This window comes from Cydia fagiglandana, chromosome 7 (genome assembly GCF_963556715.1).
Source record: "Cydia fagiglandana chromosome 7, ilCydFagi1.1, whole genome shotgun sequence".
Classification (NCBI taxonomy): domain Eukaryota; kingdom Metazoa; phylum Arthropoda; class Insecta; order Lepidoptera; family Tortricidae; genus Cydia; species Cydia fagiglandana.
In genome coordinates, this window is record NC_085938.1 from 15,487,672 (window position 1) to 15,508,800 (window position 21,129).

The 21,129-nt window shown below is 38.1% G+C and overlaps 2 protein-coding genes across 3 annotated transcripts in view; one reads left to right on the plus strand and one right to left on the minus strand.

The window, feature by feature from the left end:
* The window catches only part of LOC134665986 (uncharacterized), a 43,546-nt gene extending 39,668 nt beyond the window's left edge, over nt 1–3,878 (plus strand). For both annotated transcript variants that reach the window (XM_063523048.1, XM_063523046.1), the window contains one exon: nt 43–3,878. In XM_063523048.1, the coding sequence (XP_063379118.1) occupies nt 43–3,074 (3,032 nt within the window). In that variant the 3' untranslated portion in view covers nt 3,075–3,878. The remainder of the gene's footprint in view (nt 1–42) is intronic.
* LOC134665989 (glycine dehydrogenase (decarboxylating), mitochondrial) lies at nt 3,812–17,467 on the minus strand. The gene is made up of 18 exons (XM_063523052.1): nt 17,150–17,467; nt 16,257–16,335; nt 15,743–15,878; nt 14,906–15,070; nt 14,238–14,466; nt 13,568–13,791; nt 13,126–13,301; nt 9,543–9,772; nt 9,154–9,333; nt 8,887–9,071; nt 8,373–8,574; nt 7,810–7,959; nt 7,370–7,482; nt 7,126–7,273; nt 5,869–6,076; nt 5,049–5,221; nt 4,511–4,591; nt 3,812–4,038 (listed from the first exon to the last, which is right to left on the minus strand). The coding sequence occupies exons 1-18, from the start codon at nt 17,354–17,356 to the stop codon at nt 3,928–3,930; spliced, it is 2,997 nt and encodes a 998-aa protein (XP_063379122.1). The 5' UTR covers nt 17,357–17,467; the 3' UTR covers nt 3,812–3,927.
* Nucleotides 17,468–21,129: the final 3,662 nt, after the last annotated feature.

A 21,129-nucleotide genomic window follows, 5' to 3' on the forward strand; every position in this document is an offset into this window, starting at 1 on the left:
TATTGCTTGAAATGCTGTTATATTTTCATTATTTATTTACAGTTGGAGTGCCGACTTCCCCAACATCGCTTACAGTCAATAATCTTCTATTGGGGAAAAGTGCCATTGTAAGCTCGCGGGGCAGAAGGCTCGGGCCGCCGCCCGGCGCCGTGCCCCCCTCGCGGCAAGCGCTCGCCACGAGGGAAAAGACATCCCCACGAGCCCACTCTAACGAGACTATTAGTTGGAACGAAGAAAAAAGTCGTAAATCTATTAGCCGGCGCAATTCTGTCAAATGGAAAGATATTAAGAAAGATAAGACTGTAGAAAAAGGTAGAAAGGCATCTATTGATTTCGATGAGGCTGGTGATGGGATCATAGTTTCGGAGCGCGAAGCAGATGAAATGATTGCTACATTGAGATCGCGCAGCTCTAGTGAAAGTTCGTCATATTCTTCACATTCAGCATCCAGTACTGACACTAGCCTGTGCGATGACAATGAACGTGGTAGTGACTCGGAACCGGAAATAAAAGACGACAATAAAGTAAAAGTCAAATCTAGTTCAAAAGAACCAAAATATTCATCGTCACCACTTTCAAAAGATACGGTTTTATCTCAATCGCCTAGTTTAAAAGAATCAAAGATATCTCCTAGTTGTTTTTCGAAAGATACATACGTTCGATCTCCTAGTATTAAGGAAACACAAATTTCTCCATGTACTCTTAAAAAAGATACATCGTTTCATCTTTCACCTATGATTACAGAATCAAAACCTTCGCCATGTAAATTTACTAAAGACACAGAATACCTTCACTCCCCTATTTCAAAAGAATCTACTATTATTTCCCCTGCAAAAGACAAAAAAAATATCCTCCCATCCGTAATAAAAGAATCTATAACTACTTCATCAAAAGAACAAAATCAAATAATGCCATCTGAAATGACTGTAAATGATTACCTACATTCTGCAGCAGGTGAACTATTAAGAAATTACATCGATGGTTTCGACAGCAAGAGAAGTGACAATTTGGTAGTTTGCACTGAAGTGGACAATTTTAAAAGATTAAGTCCTTACAAAAATAAATCTCCGTATTCAGACCACGATTCTGAGAAAGGGGAAGTTCTAATGAGACTGAAGTCTGAAGAATACACCAGAAGCACGGAATCAATTCGATCATCAGTGCCATCCAAGAATTTGACGGACCTCAGTCCTATCGATTTGTCTCCATGTAATTTTGAAACAGGCTTTAAGTCTCCCTATACATACGATTATGAAAGTAATTTTAAGAGACCTTCTACTTCTAAATTAGAAATAAGTCCTAGGCCACCAGATATTATTGATAGTCTGACAATGTATCCAAATTTTGTGCCTGATATAGATTTATCTGATAAAAATGTTTCTGACATCGATAGCCCGCCGAGAAGCCCCGGTGCTGAGAGTATCGTAGTGAGCGAAGATGAGCCACCCATACCACTAAGAATTGATAAATACTTTGAGCACAGTCCTGAGTTTTTTGGAGCCCGTGTTACTGATCCTAATAATTCTGAAATACCTAATCGGAGGGCTGCTAAAAGATTATCACGGGTACCAAAGAAGCCTGACTCCTTGACACTACAGAGTAACCATAATGAAAAAAATTTGCAGAGTGATGTAGAAAGAGCGTCATCGCTGCCGCAAAGTCATAGTTTTTCAAAGAAAACCAGTATCAGCCCGGATATCAATAATCAGTACAAAATGAACACTAGTGAAATTTCATATGAAGAACATAGTAAAATACAAAATATAAAACAAGACAGCTTAGAAAAAACTCCTGAAGTTAAAACATTCTCCCCCAAAGACTATGTTCTCCAATCTGGTCGCAAAAACAGCGAAAGAGCTCTGCAAATCATTCAAGAAAATTCTAAAATACTAAGCAGAATTCTAACGAAACAAAATATGTCTGATATTACAACTAAAACACATGAAACAAAAAGTTCGGAAAACCTGGTCGATGCTATCAAACCCGATGGCTCTGAGATTGGTACCGTAGAACCAAATTTTACTGATTGCTCCTTTCTAAAGGAGTCTACGTCGGATTCATTGATTGTTCATAGGAAAAAAAACGTTGACAGTGAAGCGAACGAAAAAAATGATTTTGTGAGGATTAGACCAATTTCCATAGATGATCCATTTTCATTAGAAATACGGGAGGGTATTGCACGTAATCCAGAATTTAGCACACTAAAATGCATGAAGTCTCCTAGTAGTGAATGTCTTGGCAATAAAACTGATCATTACGGTTGGGAGAATAAAGGCTTTCTGGCGAAATGCGATTTTAAAAATCTTTTAAATAAGCCCGAAAAATATGAATTCAATTACACAAATACTATGAAGACTCCAGATCCAACAGCACGCCTTGTCGTATCAAGCAATGAGCCTAAACGTTCTTCGATTTCCGAATGGGCTCAAAATTCTGGCCCTGGAGAGTCGAAAGCCTCTGTAACTTTACCGTCATCATCAGAAATAAAAGATACATCAACGTACGAACGTCGATTTATCTCTGACGAGTATAACTATCCGCTTTCTACCAAATACAACGACTTTGTTTTATCTAAAGCCAGCGACATTTGTAGCAAAACGGTAGGCCAAGGTCCGAAAATTTGCGATAGTTTAATAAAGACTGACAACAGCCAAGTAAGTGAGTTCGCTAACGTAGTAACTTCCTCTATTAGCTTCACCTATGAACCCTCAGCTGATGACGATTCCCCTTGTGGTGCAAAAAGTAATTCAAGTGATACATTGTGTCAAATTGCTTCACTGGATCAAGTATCTACCCCTATTTCACCAAAAATCTTTCCAAATAGGGAAACTCCTACAAATCCCAAAGACTACTTGGAGAAGAGTGATAAATTTAAATTGGAATCGGATGACACTTGCAGTGCTATAACGTCTCTGATTGAGACTGACACTTTGTCTTCGTTGTCTTACCCAAGGAGCCCGTCTACTGGTTCTTATCACCCGTTCCCCACTCGTCCAGCAATGAGGATGCCCAAAGAGCTCGGAGTTCGACTGGGCATGTATCCTAAGGATACTGTTAATTCACCCCCAAAATAGTTATAGACAAAATAGCGTTAAATTATTAATAGTTACTATTATTGAAAAGAAATGTATTGTGTCGTTCTATTGCATTTTATTGACTTGTACTGATATTTGAGAATAATTTTGTGTTTTGAATGGTTTTCTGTTTTAGATTATGTACAATTTATATGTTTGTAATGTATTGATTAGGTAAATTTAAACTATTTTAGATTTAATGTTTGATTTGATAATTAATAGGGAATACATAGTTTTACGAATAATTTATTAAAGTTGGATTAAAATAATCCAGACGTTTTCGGATGACATCGCGTGATGTTTTGGATCAAGCTCCTCAGACTTAATGCACGTAGTTAGTACCTAGCTCCTCTGAACTTTTAAGGTCAGGAACTGATTATTTGCCGTTATAAATAAGAGCACATAACTACACACACATTACTATTGATAATATAAGAATGGCTTCGCTTGTATTTACGTATAAGCGTCAGGAATCTGTTATATTATATGAATAATATGAACATAGGTTGTAGCAACAAGCCGTTCACCTATTTGAGCTAGAAACAAAACAAACTCGTTGCCTTGACTCTATTTTAACGTAACGTATAGTAAAATAATAATCCTTTGCAATATGAAATATTTGTATAATAATAAGATAGATAGATTACCTGTTCGAAGTCAATGGAATTTTATGGCAATTAAAATTGTTTATACCTACCGCTCTAGAGTGAGGTCCTGTCATTGCAGAATAAGAGAAGTTTTGTTGTTAGAGGGAAATATTTATTCTACAGCAATATTGACAAAATATACATATTATTATGCGACCGCTTGTCTTTGTTTTAATCTTAAAGCTATTATTATAATAAATATATGATCAGAAGTCGTCAAGGACCGGAGGGCACGTACAGACGAGGTGCTTGTCGCCGTACATATCGTCGATACGACCCACTGTTGGCCAGATCTTCGTCTCTCCTTTCACGAACGGCTGCACAAGTAATAAATCCATTAATTGCACAATTTATAAAATCTTAACATACGTACCGCTAATGCAAAGCTAAATATGCTGAGCGTTCCTCAAACTCCTCCGACTTGATCATCTTACAATTTATTGAGGGTGTGTTTAGCTGGTAAATCATCATCATCAACATCATCAGCCTACGCTGACTCGTCCACTGCTGGACATAGGCCTCTCCTATTGCACGCCATTAAGCACGATTTGCGGCAACTCTGATCCAGCTCTTGCCAAAATATAAGTGTTCAAATGTTATTCAAATGTTCAACTAGTCGGTGATAAAACAGATTGAGACTAGCAGTTTTTAGTTAGCTGCGATTGTGAATTGCTGTTTTTCACTTCTGTACAATCAATAAAGTCAAGGAAAATCATTTTGTAATGGAATTCACGGTACGTTATAATGTTCCGGTTTTTATAATGATATGATAATATCAGTTGTACTCACGGCAGGGAATGCAGCTTGTGCTCTGCTGTAAGGCCTATTCCAGTCTTCTGATATCACAGCTTCTTGAGTATGAGGCGCCATCTACAAATGGTATTTACAAAGACTATCAGACCACTCAAAAATATGGCAACATGTTTAATGCAGTTTAGTGGAAAGGGAAGAACTGTAAAAATCTAGATGTTCAACTGTTTTCTACAAAAGGTTTATGTCTGTTGTAGGTTTAGTTTGAAACTAAATTATGCATGTTCGGGAAAACTTGTTTTTTTACTTACTTCTAAAGAAAAGATGCTTAACACGAGGAATTTCTTATATTGACCCGCCTGTTCCGATCTCTGTCGCACGCGCATTATTATTACCTATTACTGTCCCGCTCATGATGCCGGCGGACAATGACACTGTGCGAGCTGGACAGCAATATAATTATGTGCATGCGATAGAGATAGGAACAGGCGAGTGCTAAGCGGCCTATCTTTAGCCTGCACCCTTATTACCTATCCAATAACGTTTCCTGTAATAAAATATCGAGTATAAAACAAACCTTTAGCGGATTTAACCGTTGATCCATGACTCCGTCCTCTATGTCTTTGATTTCCTTTCTAATTTGGATGAGCGCCTCACAGAACCGGTCGAGCTCCTGGAGATCCTCGGATTCCGTAGGCTCTATCATTAGAGTACCAGCTACCGGCCAAGACATGGTTGGGGCGTGGAATCCTAAAAAAGGAGAGATTATTCCAATGAAACAGTTGTTTGCTAAGCGGCAACTGTATATGAAAAATATAAGAGTGAAATTTTTAAGACGTGAAACATGTCTTTAAGAGAAACAATAATAGGTAAGTATGTATAACATATAAATTTAAAGTCATGCATATTTTTTCGTTTTTATCATTCATTTTCCAGATACAAAAGCGCGCAAATAATTCCTCACTAGGAGTCGAAGACCTTTCGAGTTGGAAACGGGAAATAACATAAAGCGGAGCATTTGATCCAAAGCTGCAGTAACGACTCTTCAATCACTCAAGACTCAATCAAAGTGTTGTGGTTGTTTCAAAGATAAAGATTGGTACAATACGTGTATTCCAATCTATAAGAATAGCCTACCCATCCTGCCCATTGTGATTTTTAAAGGACATATTCCATTTTTACTATTTTTAGCAATTATGAAAAAACAAATGAAAAAGCCTGAAAGGTTGAGGTTACACTGAAACTTCTTTTCTTTTACTTAAAACGTGAAACAAAGGAAAATCAACTCTATATTCCAAATTGTTTCGTATAAATTCCAATGGCTTAAACCATGCTTAAAATTAGTATGGTGGGCAGGACGAGAGGATAATATACCTTAATTTTACATAGATACTTACCAAAGTCCATCAATCTCTTCGCGATATCCCCGGGCTCGATGTTAGCAGTTTTCTTAAGATCTCTCACATCAATGATGAACTCGTGCGCTACCAGCCCCCTCTCACCCTTATACAGGGTTTTGTAATGACCGTCGAGCCTCCGAGACATGTAGTTTGCGTTCAGGATGGCTACTTGAGTCGCGCGCTTTAGGCCTTTAGGGCCCATCATCTGGAATAGCATGGAAGGAGGTTTAGGCAAGTTTGAGAGCTTTCTGGTCAGAAAGGTGTGCAGGCCTCCTTTATAGACACAATATACTGAATGAGATAATCCGCAGGTCTCTGTCCACGGTTGCATTACTTTTATTGCCAGATACAAGGTAATTAAAAATAGTAGGGATCCGTTTAAGGGCTTATTCGGTATCGTGTTCTGATTAAGAAGAGCAAAAGAAATATTTTTCAACGCGAAAATTTTTTGGTCTCTGTATGGAGGGTTGAACAGAGAGAACAGAGAGGCAGAGGAAGACCAAGACGTGCATATATTGACCAGGCCCAAGAGAAAATTAATGTAGTGACCTAGTGACCTATCAGGAGCTCAAAACAGTGGCAGAGAAAAAACCGGGCAAGTGCGAGTCGGACTCGCGCACGAAGGGTTCCGTACCATAATGAAAAAAAATGCAAAAAAAAAACGGTCACCCATCCTCCAAGTATGCTTAACTTTAGTCAAAAATCACGTTTGTTGTATGGAAGTCCCATTTAAATCTTTATTTTATTCTGTTTTTAGTATTTGTTGTTATAGCGGCAACAGAAATACATCATCTGTGAAAATTTCAACTGTCTAGCTATCACGGTTCGTGAGATACAGCCTGGTGACAGACAGACGGACGGACGGACAGCGAAGTCTTAGTAATAGGGTCCCGTTTTACCTTTTGGGTACGGAACCCTAAAAAGAACGGAATGGCGATTACTCCACCGACAAGAGCTAGGCTCTTAAGAATAACGATGATGATGATGGAGGGTTGGCCGACTTGAACGACCTGCCCCATAGAAAAAAAAACTTGTACTTTTTCTTGATCAAAACTCGATATCGAACCACTATTTGTGTTACACCTTGTGTTACAGTAATAGATCAAACGGGATGTCCTCGATTCGGTACAGTGGAGAAGGATGCCTATTGTGGTGCGCTTCTTGCCTAAATACAACGGCTTCTGTTAGCGGCAACTTCAATTTGACATCAAATTTTTCGTGTCTTATAATTTTTTCCATAATATACTTACTTACCTTGATATAAGCCCAGGAAATCGGCAAGATTGCCGAAGAACCATAGGGAGCCGCGCTCACTGATCCAAAACTGTGCGCCGCGTCACCCAAGTCCGCCAGAGGGTCTACAACTGGATGTGAAGGCAGGAAAGGCGCCAGGTGAGCTTTTCTGTAAGTAAATGTTTTTAGTTTGTAATACAAGCGGTCAATCCATCCACAGTTACTTACTTCATCGGTTTAGATATATTTGCTTTTGAGTACTTACACTCCAATAGGTCCCATGCCTGGCCCGCCACCGCCGTGGGGTATACAGAAGGTCTTGTGCAGGTTTAGATGGGATACATCGCTGCCATAATCTCCTGGACGACATAGACCAACCTGCCGTAATATTTAAATTATTAAAACATTATTAATGCTTATTAGGAAGATCCAAACGTGTGATCGAAACCAGAGCGTTGAAACACTGCGTGGTTCGTATTAGTATTTTAGCATGAGTCTTCTGGAAATTCAAGTGCCATACATATAGCAGTTTAACTATGTCGTGTTGACACCTACCTTACCTTACATTTTTTAAAATAATGATACCTATATTGACTGACTGTTAAATAAATTAAATAAAATAATAAATTCTTCTTAAATTTGAACAGCTAATTAGTTTCTTAATTTAGTTTTAATAATAAGTTACTACTTAACCTAATATCTAACCTGTGCATTCATATTGGCTCCGTCCAAGTACACTTGGCCACCATGCTTGTGCACCAGCGCGCACACGTCTGCGGCTTGCTCCTCGAACACGCCGAACGTGCTAGGGTACGTCAGCATGAGGCATGACAGCTTCTTACTGTGCTCTTCAACCTGCCAATACACAAAGAATTAGGATCCGCAACTTCAAAAATTTTTGAGAGCAAGGATAAGTAGTAATTTACGATTAATAGAGATAACCATGTAAAAAGAGTCACCGAACCTGGTGTTTCATACAAGATTAGTTAACCAGGTGGAGGAAATTTTATAAATCTGCCTTCATATAATGAGGAAGGCAAGAGAGGTCACTTCTTTGTCCGATTTAGGCCAGACTATCTATATTGTATATCGGGATTGATGCGAACAATTGAATATTCTCAATTTCTCATGTAAAAGTAGCTATGTTACAAGTGCATCCAGAACAAAATTTCAGTTCCTGGATATCTTAGGTACAAGTTCTCGTCTCGTCTTCAAAATTTTAACCAGTTAATGACAAAAGGAGTCCGCTATAGAATCCATGTTGATACCTTATCTTTGAGATGCTCCATATCGATATCTCCAGAGGGCTTGACTCGGATAGCACACACCAGCATACCGGCCATATGGGCAGATGCTGGGTTGGTGCCGTGCGCGCTCACGGGGATGAGGCAAATATTGCGGCCCGTGTCGCCGCGGAACTCATGGTAGCGCTTTATTGTACGTAGTCCTGCATATTCGCCTTGGGCGCCGCTATAACACAATAATTTATCATAAATAATCGTCATCATCACTGCTACTAGCCTGCCGTGGCGTAAGGATATGGTAGCAGAGCGGAAAATGCTTCAAAAGGAGAAATCAGGTAAAATAGCCACGGGTGCCATATAATAAGTTTTGGTGACATCTGCTAGGTATTAATTTGTTTACCGTCCTCGGCTTTCATCACAAATGCAGTAGGTAGTCACAAGATGTCTTCTGAGACAAAAGCGAAAGGAAACCAAACGTTTAGTCTAAAAATGTTCAAAAAGCAATGAGATTTTACGTAAAAATTATAACGTTTTATACCTGTTAGGCTGGAATGAAACACGGTCGTAACCGGTGATCGCACACAAGTCATTGGCCAGTTCCTCAAACAAGGTGTGATAGCCCTGGCACTGATCTAGTGGCGCGAATGGATGAATATCTGTAAAGTGCTTGAACGAGCAAGGCATCATTTCCGTCGTTGAATTTAGTTTCATGGTGCAGGAACCCTGAAAACAAATTTAACCTTCGAATCATCAGCATAGGAAAACACGGTGTGTACATTTGTAGAATACACATCAAAAACCTTACCAAAGGTATCATAGAGTGGACCAAAGATATGTCCTTATTCTCCAATCGCTTCATGTACCGCACCAGTTTGGTTTCGGAGTGGTGCATGTTGAAGACCGGATGCGTGAGGTACGGGGACGTCCTTCTAAATGGACCCTTAAGCACGCTGCGAGACTTTACTGCTTCTTCGTTTTTCTTTACCTGCAAAGAATTCCGTTCTTGCAATTTATTAAAATATCAGTTCCAATATTGCAGTTGCATGCATCTCACGAACAAATTTTTTTTTATCAGACGACATGTTGTAGTTCGCTCACTATAATGTGCCTTCAATGACTGCTCAGAGTAGACGTTAACGGAGCACGCCACGAAAATTTCGTTAAAATACCCACCCGCTGGTATATGAATCTTACCTCATCAACGCTTTGACAGTCAAATATCCACAGCAGGTCATCAACGTCCTGCATAGTAGTGGTCTCATCTAGTGCTACGCCTACTGCACCGTCATCGAAGTACCGAAGATTGATCTTCTTTTGTTGAGCTCTCTCTTTGATGGCCCCAGCGTCATGGTTAGCATGGGGCACGACGTGTAACGTGTCGAAGTATACTTCGTTAGATTGCTTGTGACCACGTTGTCTGATACCTGCAATACACAATGTAGCAAGCATGAGTTGATACTCAATCCAATCCATCATCTTTACAAATTGTTGTGACACTGATCTAGTTTTTCCTAATAATTTATAATAGACTAGCTGTTGCCCGCGACTTCGTCCGCGTGGAATCTTATCTTCAACATTTTACATCTTTAGTACCTATTATTTTCATATCCAAGCAATGTTGAAATTAAGTACTTTTCTGTTTTAGCAAGTTGTATGAAGTTTTAAGTCAAGTGGATTTTGATGTTCGTTTCTGAAATTACTTTTCTTGTATTCTCATAATAGGTACCTATGCCCTTATACAAAGATTCAAGTTCCGCACTCACAAAATATCTGATCTCCATACAAACTTTCAACCCCTTTCTCACCACCTTGGAGGATGATTTTCAAAAATGCTTGAATTAGTTTTCATGTTTTTTTAATTTTATACCTTTTTTTTACAAAAAGTTCAAGTTCCTAGCTTAAAATTAGGTAAATTTACACCCCAAGACGAACTTTCATCCCCTTTTTAACCCCCTTAGGGGTTGAATTTCCAAAAACGTTGCAATTACTTTTTTTTTGTAATCGGCTATTATGCCTTTCTAAGAATTTTCAAAGCATTAGTAATGGATTCAAACTTTGAAACCCATTTTAACCCTGTTAGGGGATGAATTTTACAAAACGCTGAAATTACTTTTATTGTCTTTTAATAGTATCCCCAAATAGAGTCTGTGCGGAAAGAGAAGAGTCGTGGCAGAAACGGGAACTAACATTTTAAATTTTATATGGCAATCAAACCTTTGACACCTGTCTTGTAAAAAGTAAACAAACTTCTGTCAATGTATATTTTTATTAACAAAAACCGCAAGTTTTATGTATAAAATATTTTCAAAACATGATAAAACCGTACATAAAACCACAAGGAAAATTATATTTAACATTGTTCGGTTTTGTCAGCGGGAAGAAAACGGCTAAAAGCCGACTATCGACTTACAAAAAAGTCGCGGAACGTGTTTCCGCTATTCGCGGGTATTGATGTTGTATTTAATATTAAATAATTACCTATTTAATAAGCCCCCTAAGTAACTTGTCTCCGGTACATAATCGGTAAGTATATTCATTCAAAATATATTAATTTTCATAAATCTGCAGGTCATTCATGATCTTTAAAATAACTGACAAATAGTCTTGATACTTGCCATTTTATGCATATTTATATGTAATTTCTTTTTCAGGATTGTGTAAAAGTACCTACGGTATCTCGAATAAGAGACCGCTAAGTAGGTGATATGCAATTCGTAATCTACGTGCCGGATTCAAGCACATCCAGTTCAGATGAAGATAGTTCTATGAGTGTCCCTGGTTGTTTTGAAGCTAGTTCAAACATAAGTGACATTGAATATTTTAATTCAGACTTCGATTACAAAGAATAAAACTTTTTCTAATAAAATATTTCTTTATTTGTAGGTTCTGTTAGTTACGAAATTATATTATATTTCATATTTAGCAGTGACTTTTCGGCGAAGTAAAATATCGTGAGATGAGAGAACCGGACATATCCCAATAATGCCTACCTACTTATGCACTATTTTTATTCATATTCATATTTATTATTAATAATGTACACATACATTACAAGTCAAGTTTACAATGGGTGAAATATATCCCAGATAAAATGACAGTTCTATTGCCCAATTTCTACCCGATCTACCCGGTTTTAATAACTTTTGGACTGCACAGATTAGGCAGTACATAAATGAGACTCGTATCTTGTTTGGTACTAAAATTACAGTTGTATTGGGCAGATTCTTAAATAGTTTTAGCAGTTTTGTCAATCGCAGTCACTTTTTAGTATCTGAGATATAAAAACAAGTGTGTTTTAAAAAGAAAACTAGTGCCTGCGCTAAATCAGAGGATTGAGTTGACGAGCCGACACCACCACCAGGCTCCGTTTAGTAAGCCGTGGTAAAAAACCGGAACAAAAGGGATTCAAGTATCATGACCTTTAGTGTCGTACTATAATCACGTGACCAGTGTTGTCAGCATAGCAAAAACCATAAAATAGCACTGGCGCGCCCTCAAATCCCACGACTCTTCTCTTTCCGCACAGACTCTACAAAGATTCAAGTCCCGCGCTCGAAAAAATGTTTGATATCTATACAAACTTCCAACCCCTTTTTCACCACCTTAGGGGATGAATTTTCAAAAACGCTGAAATTGGTTTTCTTGTATTTTAATTTAAAAAAGTTTTTACAAAGTTTCAAGTTCCTTGCTTAAAATAAAATTTGCACCAGCAGACGAACTTTCATCCCCTTTTTAACCCCCTTAGGGGTTGAAATTCCAAAAACGTTGCAATTACTTTTTTTGTAATCGGCTATTCTGCCTTTCTAAGAAGTTTCAAAACCATTTGTAATGGATTCAAACTTTCAACCCCTTTTTAACCCTGTTAGGGGATGAATTTTATAAAACGCTGAAATTACTTTTCCTGTCTTCTAATAATATTCCTAAATACAAAGATTCAAGTCCCACACTCGAAAAAATGTTTGATATCCATACAAACTTTCAACCCCTTTTTCACCACCTTAGGGGATGAATTTTCAAAAACGCTGAAATTAGTTTTCTTGTCTTCTAATAATATCCCCAAATACAAAGATTCAAGTCCCGCGCTCGAAAAAATTTTTGATATCCATACAAACTTTCAACCCCTTTTTCACCACCTTAGGGGTTGAATTTCCAAAAACTTTGTAATCATTTTTTTTTGTAATTGGCTTTTATGCCTTTCCAAGAAGTTTCAAAGCATTTGTAATGGATTAAAATTTTCAACCCCTTTTTAACCCTGTTAGGGGATGAATTTTACAAAACGCTGAAATTACTTTTCCTGTCTTCTAATAATATCCCTCAATACAAAGATTCAAGTCCACCACTCGAAAATTTTTTTGATAAGCATACAAACTTTCAACCCCTTTTTCACCACCTTAGGGGATGAATTTTCAAAAACACTGAAATTAGTTTTCTTGTATTTTAATAATATATCTTTTTACGAAGTTTCAAATTCCTAGCTTAAAAGAAAACTTTAACCCCATACAAACTTTCATCCCCTTTTTAACCCCCTTAGGGGTTAAATTTCTCAAAATCGCTTCTTATCTCTTGTACCCTTTATAAATGCAATCTGGTGTGCAAGTTTCAACTTTCTGGCTGTTGTAGTTTTGGCTCTGCGTTGATGAATCAGTCAGTCAGGACACTTTCATTTATATATATAGAATACAGATTTCGCAAAATTATGAACGATCTTTGTATCAATACGAATATACTGTGGTAGCGAGTGTATGAGATTAATAAACAATTACATATAGGTACATACCGTGATCAAGTACTAGAGTGGCATTATGGACTCGAATGGCAATATCCCTCAAGCCCTGAGGGCCGTGGTAGACAGCGTACATCGCAGACATGTTCGCCAAGAGGGCTTGAGCTGTGCAAATGTTTGACGTCGCCTTGTCTCGTCTGATGTGCTGTTCTCTGGTCTGAAGGGCTAACCTAGATAGATGATTTTTTTTGGAATAATTTCTTTAAATTTAATTAGATAACTATAGGATGATAATGAGTTACAACTACAGGAAGGAACTCTAGTGAAAAATATAAAGGTGTAAGCTAAAAAATAGCTAAACAACGTTTACGTTCACGATGAATGGAGGAAATGAAAACAGCGATTCTTGCATGAGACACTTCAGATGTTGCAAATCAAGACATGACTGTAGCACATAGTACCTACTTATAGTTATAATTGTTATCTTAAATTTTACCTGTAGGCATCTCTACCAGCAGCGTCTCTCGTCACGCCCACCATACGTCCAGGCATGAGCCGTACGAGTGGATGTTCGGCGGCGAAGAACCCTGCATGGGGTCCTCCATAGCCAAGTGGGACCCCCAACCGTTGGGAAGTGCCCACAGCAAGAGCTGCGCCGCATTCCGCTGGAGGCCTGAGCAGAGCCATGGCTAGGAGATCCGTTGCCACTACCACTAATGTCTAAAAAACAAAAAGGTAATACCTATTTAGATTTTAACGTACGTGTAGCTAATGGTAATGAAAAAACTGTACTAAGTCAAGTGTCTCTCTTATTTAGTAGTAGAGTAAGAGTCGGACAACGTTAAGTTTTCAAGCCGTAACACCAAAACGCGATTATAAAACGATCAAAAAATTAAGTCGATGAAATCTAACTAACTAGGTAAGTGAGGTGTTACGCATCTCGATGACACATTTTAGGCTAGTTCTGTAGCGCTCGACTCGCGGGTACTCAGTAACCGAAGTACGTATTTTTTATGCAGGTGGTTATGGCACGTGGCACGAGCGGTTTTACTTAACAATAGCCAATAGGATTAGCCGTCGAGCTCTATTTGAAAGCTACACACTATACTTGATTGACAAAAAAAGAATATCTGGATTGTTTGCATATTCACAAATAAGATACTTACTCCATGTTCCTGTGCAGCAGCAGCCAATCCAGAGTAATCATAAACCAAGCCCCTGGTATCAGGGCACTGCAGGAGGACAGCGGAGATGTCTCTCTGTGCGAAATCCGCCTGTCGCACGTCGGGTACTACCATCACCTCTAACCCCAGAGCGTCTAAGCGCGTTTGGACAACGGCTAATGTTTGAGGGTGGAGGCGCTCTGATACTACGAATTTGTTCCTTTTGTTGTGTCTGGAAATTGCAAGGGAAAATTAATCTAGACTTGCTTGAGTTATGTTATGCGTTTTAAGTTTAAGCATGCCTACTGATATTAACGGCAAAGAGAACGAATAACGATGGTCCAAAATCAACATCAGGAAGTTTAATAGGGCGTACTTCAAACTGCCAGGGGGCGTAGCCTACGAACGAACTTGTATAAAGGTGAACGCACATATATATGCGTTAGGGGCCAAGAATGTGTTAAAAGACTTCTAAAGTTAACTTTGGTATAATTTAAGACAAATTTGATATAATGATAGAAGTTTACAAAAAAAACGAGTATAAATTTATCTCACATCGCTCTATCTACCTCCGAATCTTTAATAGTATCCTGTAGATATTGAGAGCATATTATTGGGACATTTGTTTACAGATACGGAACAATTACGTATATAGATAGGTAAAGAATAACCTATGGCAAAGAGATAGAGCCTCGGCGGCAGCTGTCCCTTCGTCCAGCAGCGAAGCATTGGCTACATCCAATCCAGTGAGGTCGCTCACCATCGTCTGGTAGTTGAGGAGGCTTTCCAGTCTGCCCTGAGCCACTTCGGGTTGGTAGGGGGTGTACTGTGTCGTCCTGAAATATAGAAATACAAAATTAACGTATTCACATTATCGGCCCGATTCTAACTTTAAGATACGTCAATTAATAGATCTGGAAACGATATGGATTAGATATGTCAGTGTCAAATGTGACGTTTCTTCAAACAAATAGGTATGTTCACTTTTGACACTGACATATCTAATTCATATCGTATGCAGATCTATTAATTGCCATATCTTAAAGTTCGAATCCGGCATATGACAACTTCAGAAGACGAATCATACATACGAACTACCTTACCTATAGATCACGCGATGACGATCACGACCCTCAGTCTCAGAGAGAGAGAACGAGAGAGGAATGCCTTTAGTATGAAATCATAGACACTGGGTCATAAAGTTTTACTATGTTTCAAAGTAAAAGTTACATCCGGATAGCGACTGCAACAGCGTTAGAGTTAGACCAAGAAAAATCTGCAGCGATTTTGATAGCCCACGCCAGTGTTATTTTAAATGTCAAACTTCTATGAAATTATGACGTATAAATAACACTTGCACTGCGTGGGCTATTAAAATCGCTGCAGACTTTTCTTGGTCTAATTCTAGTAAAGCTGCTGCCGGCTCGGCTGCAGTCGCCATCCGAATGTAAAATTTACGTTCAAATAACTTAGTTTTTTTTCATGGGTTTATTCAAACATGTTCTTACCATCCAGGATTTTCGAACATATTCCTCATGATGGTATGAGGCACAGCACAGTTGTGATATCCCATACCGATGTATGAACGCCATATTTGATTATTTTCAGCTATCTTGCGTACCCTTTCGATAAGGTCATATTCGCCTGAAATTATTTGTTAATATTAGGAGCGTTAGGACGTAGCTTGGTGACAATAAACAACGCATTTTACGAAACTTTTAGAGCTGTTGCAGATAGGTGCATTTATTTACCGGTTTGTGTAGAGTATGATATTGAGTAGTGTGCAAGTGGGTGGGTTCGGTCAGGATTTTAGTCATCTGTTTGTATTATTTTAGAACGATTTTTCTGTTCTCCACATACCTAACAACAGTTTTGGACCCACGATTTAAAACCACCGCACACATAAATAAAAGTTTGATTTAAAAAGGTACTTTTTGAAGTTTTTTTTGGAATGAGATCTTTTCCTACTCGTAGGTAAATAAAATACCTATATCTTATCTAGTATGTAGTGACTAAACTTACTCATAGGCTCAGAGATGTCCATAAGACCTTGCAACTGGATTTGCTTAGGCACCGCATCATTAGTCAACTGGTCCAAGCTCTGGTGAGGAAAAAGAGAAACTAAGTACAGCGATAGATATGAACAGAAATATAATACTTTTTATTGCACACCTCTAGAGGTAGGTACAGATTCATGAAAAAACAATTGATTGAATGGCTCCTCTACACAATGGGCCACTCCAAGGGACGCATTTATTCCTTAGAGGGAGCAAGTGATATTGCTATCTCAGTGGCCGGCGTTGGCCCATCGTGTAGAGGAGCCAGAAGATAGAGGCAGACAACAGGCGTCAGCAGTACCGTGCAGGGCCAGGGCAGGGAGTATCGGGAACGTGCGAAGTCGGTTGCGCTGATCGTCACAAACACAGGTAATCTTATGGAATGTCCGACATTAGTACTAGCGGCAGCCGCTTGAACAAATTTTACTCAATAAGATTTAACGTAGGAATTCCGACAAAATGAGGGCAGCACCAGTCGTGCACATAGCGAATAAGGTATTAAAGTGACATTGGTTTTATTTTGTAGGTAAAATGTTGGTAATTTACTTAAATTTGGGACGAATTTAGGATACTTTATAAGTGGAATTTATCCTTTAGGCGGGAGTGGGAAAGAAAGGCCACGAAAGAGAGCTCCAGACACGGCGAGTGACATTATAATTTATGTTCCTAAGTCGCCCGGATTAAATCAATTAGTTAATTGGTTAATGAAGTACTTAGGTCATACTGAAAATACCTGGAATGGCCACTTAAAAAAACAAAGTCGTCTCATATATCAGAACCCAGAAACTTTCAGTCTGGCCCACGTATCTAAATAACGATAAACATCGAATAGGAAGTAGGGAACTAATATTTTCAAACCTTGTATCCCAAAAGATCCAGCATGGTCACAATATCTTGGTCCCTCGGCCCAATGTGTCTGCTTGGAAAATCGACCGTTTCAGGGAACAGAATATCTGCCTTCGCATCTTGGGTAGTCAGACAACGAGTCCCTCTCCCTATATTAGAAGATTTTAAACCATTTAATTTGCTTCCAGTCAACACGCCGCGTTTAAGTAATCTGTACATTTTTTAATTATTTAATAAATATCAGTTACTATATAAACTTTTAACATGCTGTGTGTCGTATGAAAGCGACAGTAGAATACTGACGCTGATAGAGAGGTCAAAGCGTCACGTTTTCTGATAAGATGAACCAATATGCAAACATCATTAAATAATGTGTTGTTGTATAGTCATTCCTTACTTAATAAACAAGTTTTTGTTATCGATAACTTCGAATCAATCCGCAGATTCGCAGAGGGAGTTAGCATGAGCGCGCTCATGTTCGATAAATAGATTCGCTCTTTTGTCGAATGGTTTGTTGTTTGTTGCAATATTGGACCATAAAGTAATTATAGGTACCTACCACACATAGGTATGTACTAATTAGATTGAATTTAATCGAGCATGGCTAGCCTATCATATCCATATACTATAGGTAGCAGGTAAATAGGTAGGTACTTAAAGGCGCATCAAGTATTTTATATACTTATTCTATAAATTCATTATGGATAAGTGTGAGAGGGGTGATTCTAGTTTCACTAACTGGTAACCACCACCGACGAAACGTTCAATATATATGTATACCTACATAATTTAAGAGTAATATAGATAAGTTCAAGTTTTTATTTAATGAGTTGTTTCAAATATGAGCCCTGCAAGGGCATCTCATTATACCGACGGTTTGGAGCAACTGACTCTTAATTGAAGTGTCGGTGATAGTGGTCACGGTATTGTGGTAATCCTACGGGACAACACCATCACCACAACTAAGATTGATAAAGATACATGTATATAACTCGTAAACCTTAAAAACGAGCAGTACGGTGCCTTGATGCGTTCCTCAAACGCAACCTTAGGCCGACCGCATACATTTACGGTAAATTCAAAAAATGTAGGCGCAAAGAGTTAACTCGCCAGAGAAATTTTGAATTTTCCGCCTTTTTCTACTGAGAAGTTGGGTGGGTATGTTTCAGTATAAGTATACCTTTCCTCTTCGCTTTACAAGGCAAATGGCAAGTTCCATAAAATCGTTGTTAATTTACCTTTGTTTATTTTGAACAATGTGAACCACTCATTATTAAGGTTCCTGTAATTTAAAACTGACGATGTGACGATGGCGTAGTTTTCTGCTTCTATGGAATTAGGATTGTTCATTTTTTTTCAAATGTTCTATTTCGAAAACCATTTCGAGATATGAGGTTTTTAAACAGTTTCCGACATTTGCTGCGATATAATAATTGAGGATTGAAGATATTTCAACAAATATCCTTATGACCTTAGTTTGACCTTCTCCTGGGCTGAATGTAAAGTCATTGCATAATCACATTCAGTGCCGAAAACCCGACTATCGGGTATTTTATGATTTCGTTCCCAGGCCGGACGACCCGATAGTCGGGATCGTGGTACTATTGCTTTATGTGACGAAATTGTTGTGGCCTGGCGCGGATGTCTTGTTTGGCTGAATGGCAATGAATGTGATAATATGGTGACAAGCCGGTAGAAAGCACCCACTGGGTGCTAAGCTACCTTTAGCAATGGACGCTTGTAACGATTTTATGAATCCAATCTTCTTACAAATCGAATCAGTTAAAATATATATGATGTAGGTAACTTACATTTGTATTTTTGCTCCCTTGATTTCAGCCAAGTTATGGTTGGAGTTGGATGCTATATGGATACATACTCCAATAAAACTAAGTTATATTATATAACTTAGGCAGATTTCTGGAATCAGCTTTCTCAAATTTATAGCGTAGGTATTTTGAAATTAATGATTCAAAATAAACGAGTTTTCCATTCCAGACGATATTATTATTTATAGAAACACGTGACACTGACATTTTTTTTTTTCTTTGTATGGACTTGGGGGCGGTGTTGCCCGTAGCCAACGTCAAGTAAAAGGGTAGGAAATTAAACGCGGAAAGGAATAAAGGAACGGAATTTGGAAAAAGTGGTCAGGTCAGGTATAAGAATACAATGTGATAATGGTAAATATACTTAATACTATACTTTTATATTATTATGAGAGATGAACCATGCTAAGATGTTATATAAATCATGATTAATAAGCAAGGAAGGGATGTCTGTTGGAAAGGGAATATGTTTAGATTGTAAAGTTTCCATGAAAACAGTGCGATCGTACAAGGGACAAGAAAAGAATATATGGTTAATATCAGCCACCTCAGCACCACAGTCACATTTAGGATCATCAATAAATTTAAATCTAGCAAGATCAGAAGGAGTACTTGTATGGCCTAGTCTCACGTCTATTGAAGTTTTTATTGTAAAACCACGGCTTTATAGGGATGTCGTTTTGGATCGTAAGATAATAACTTCCAGATTCTAAGCTGCTCCAAAACCAAAAGAACTCCCAGGCTAACCTGAGATATCTTTTGGGGAGCAACAGAAGATCATGGCAATAATTTTTATATGGAAATATATCACCAGAAGCAACAGCATCTACGGCCAGACGATCAGCTTTCTCATTTCCGGAAATACCACAATGACTTGGCACCCATACAAAATTTATAGTAAACCCTTTCTTTTCGCATTTTAACAAGATGTTTCGGATTTCATATAACAAAGGGTAACTGTTTGTCATTTTGAAAGGAGATTTTAATAGAATTTGGAGGCAACTTTTAGAATCGGAAAAAATTACACATTTATTTAAATTGAACATGCAAACATACTCAACAGCTTTATAAATACCGAATAGTTCTCCAGTAAATACCGAAGATTCTGGAGGGAGTTTAATTTTTTGTACAACATTATACTGGTGATGAAATACACCAACCCCTACACAAGTATTTGTAGAAGGTTTTGATGCATCTGTGTATATGTGATGCCAACCAGACCAATTTTCGCCCACTAAGTTGTTAAATACAGGTTGAGCACTTATTATATCCTTAGAAATATTGGAGTCTAGAAAAACTTGCGGAGAAATAATCAAAGAGTCAAAATCTTTCTCATATATAGGAAGGTTAATATGTCTGACAGTAGGAGAAGATAGAGACAAAAATTTAAGGTAGCTATTAATTATACAAGGAGGAGATCTATTACGCCAATATGGAGACGACTGCATATGATCATAAAGAGTCGATAATTTTGTGATAAGAGGATGTACCGAAAATTGCATAGTCCTAAAAATGAATCTGTCGGATAAAAATTGACGTCTCAAATGCGCAGGTGGATCAACACACTCCACTTGCATGGCATTAGCCGGACTGGTTCGCATAGCACCAAGGATTGTCCTCAGTGACTTATTCTGTATGACATTGAATACTTTAAAGGCATCTTCTGTACCCGGTGTTAAAAGAAAAGAACCGTAATCAACTACGCTTCTTATAACTGCATTATAAATAAGCTTCAAATAGAAAGGATGGCTGCCCCACCATACACCAGCCAAGCATCTCAATATGTTTAATGAGCGTTCGCATCTACCTTTAACATAATTACAATGACCCTTGGCTGACAAATTGTAGTCTAAAACCATTCCTAAGTACTTAACTTCGTCACGAAAGGAGATTGTAGATCCATCATAGGATAATTTTTCATTAACAGTTTTTTTCCTTGGAGAGAATAAAATTGCAGAGGTTTTCGGAACTGAAAGGTCTAACCCATTATTATTTAAATATATATTTAGCTCCTTCAAACTAGAATTTATAATTTCGCAGGCCTTTTGAACGGATCTATTTCTAGAGTAAAGCACTATGTCATCGGCATATTGTAAAATGGATATATAATCTGGCAAATTAGAACTAAGGTCGTATGTATATACATTAAAAAGTAAAGGGCTT

Bases quoted from the DNA above. Each gene is read 5' to 3' on its own strand.
- LOC134665989 (XM_063523052.1), bottom strand. From the start codon at position 17,356: ATGTACAGATTACTTAAACGCGGCGTGTTGACTGGAAGCAAATTAAAT. The intron at 9,773-13,125 runs GTATGTACCTAT...TGTGTATTGCAG, and splicing joins CACTCTAGTACTTGATCACG to GTATCAGACAACGTGGTCAC. The intron at 7,483-7,809 runs GTTAGATATTAG...ATATTACGGCAG, and splicing joins GAGCCAATATGAATGCACAG to GTTGGTCTATGTCGTCCAGG.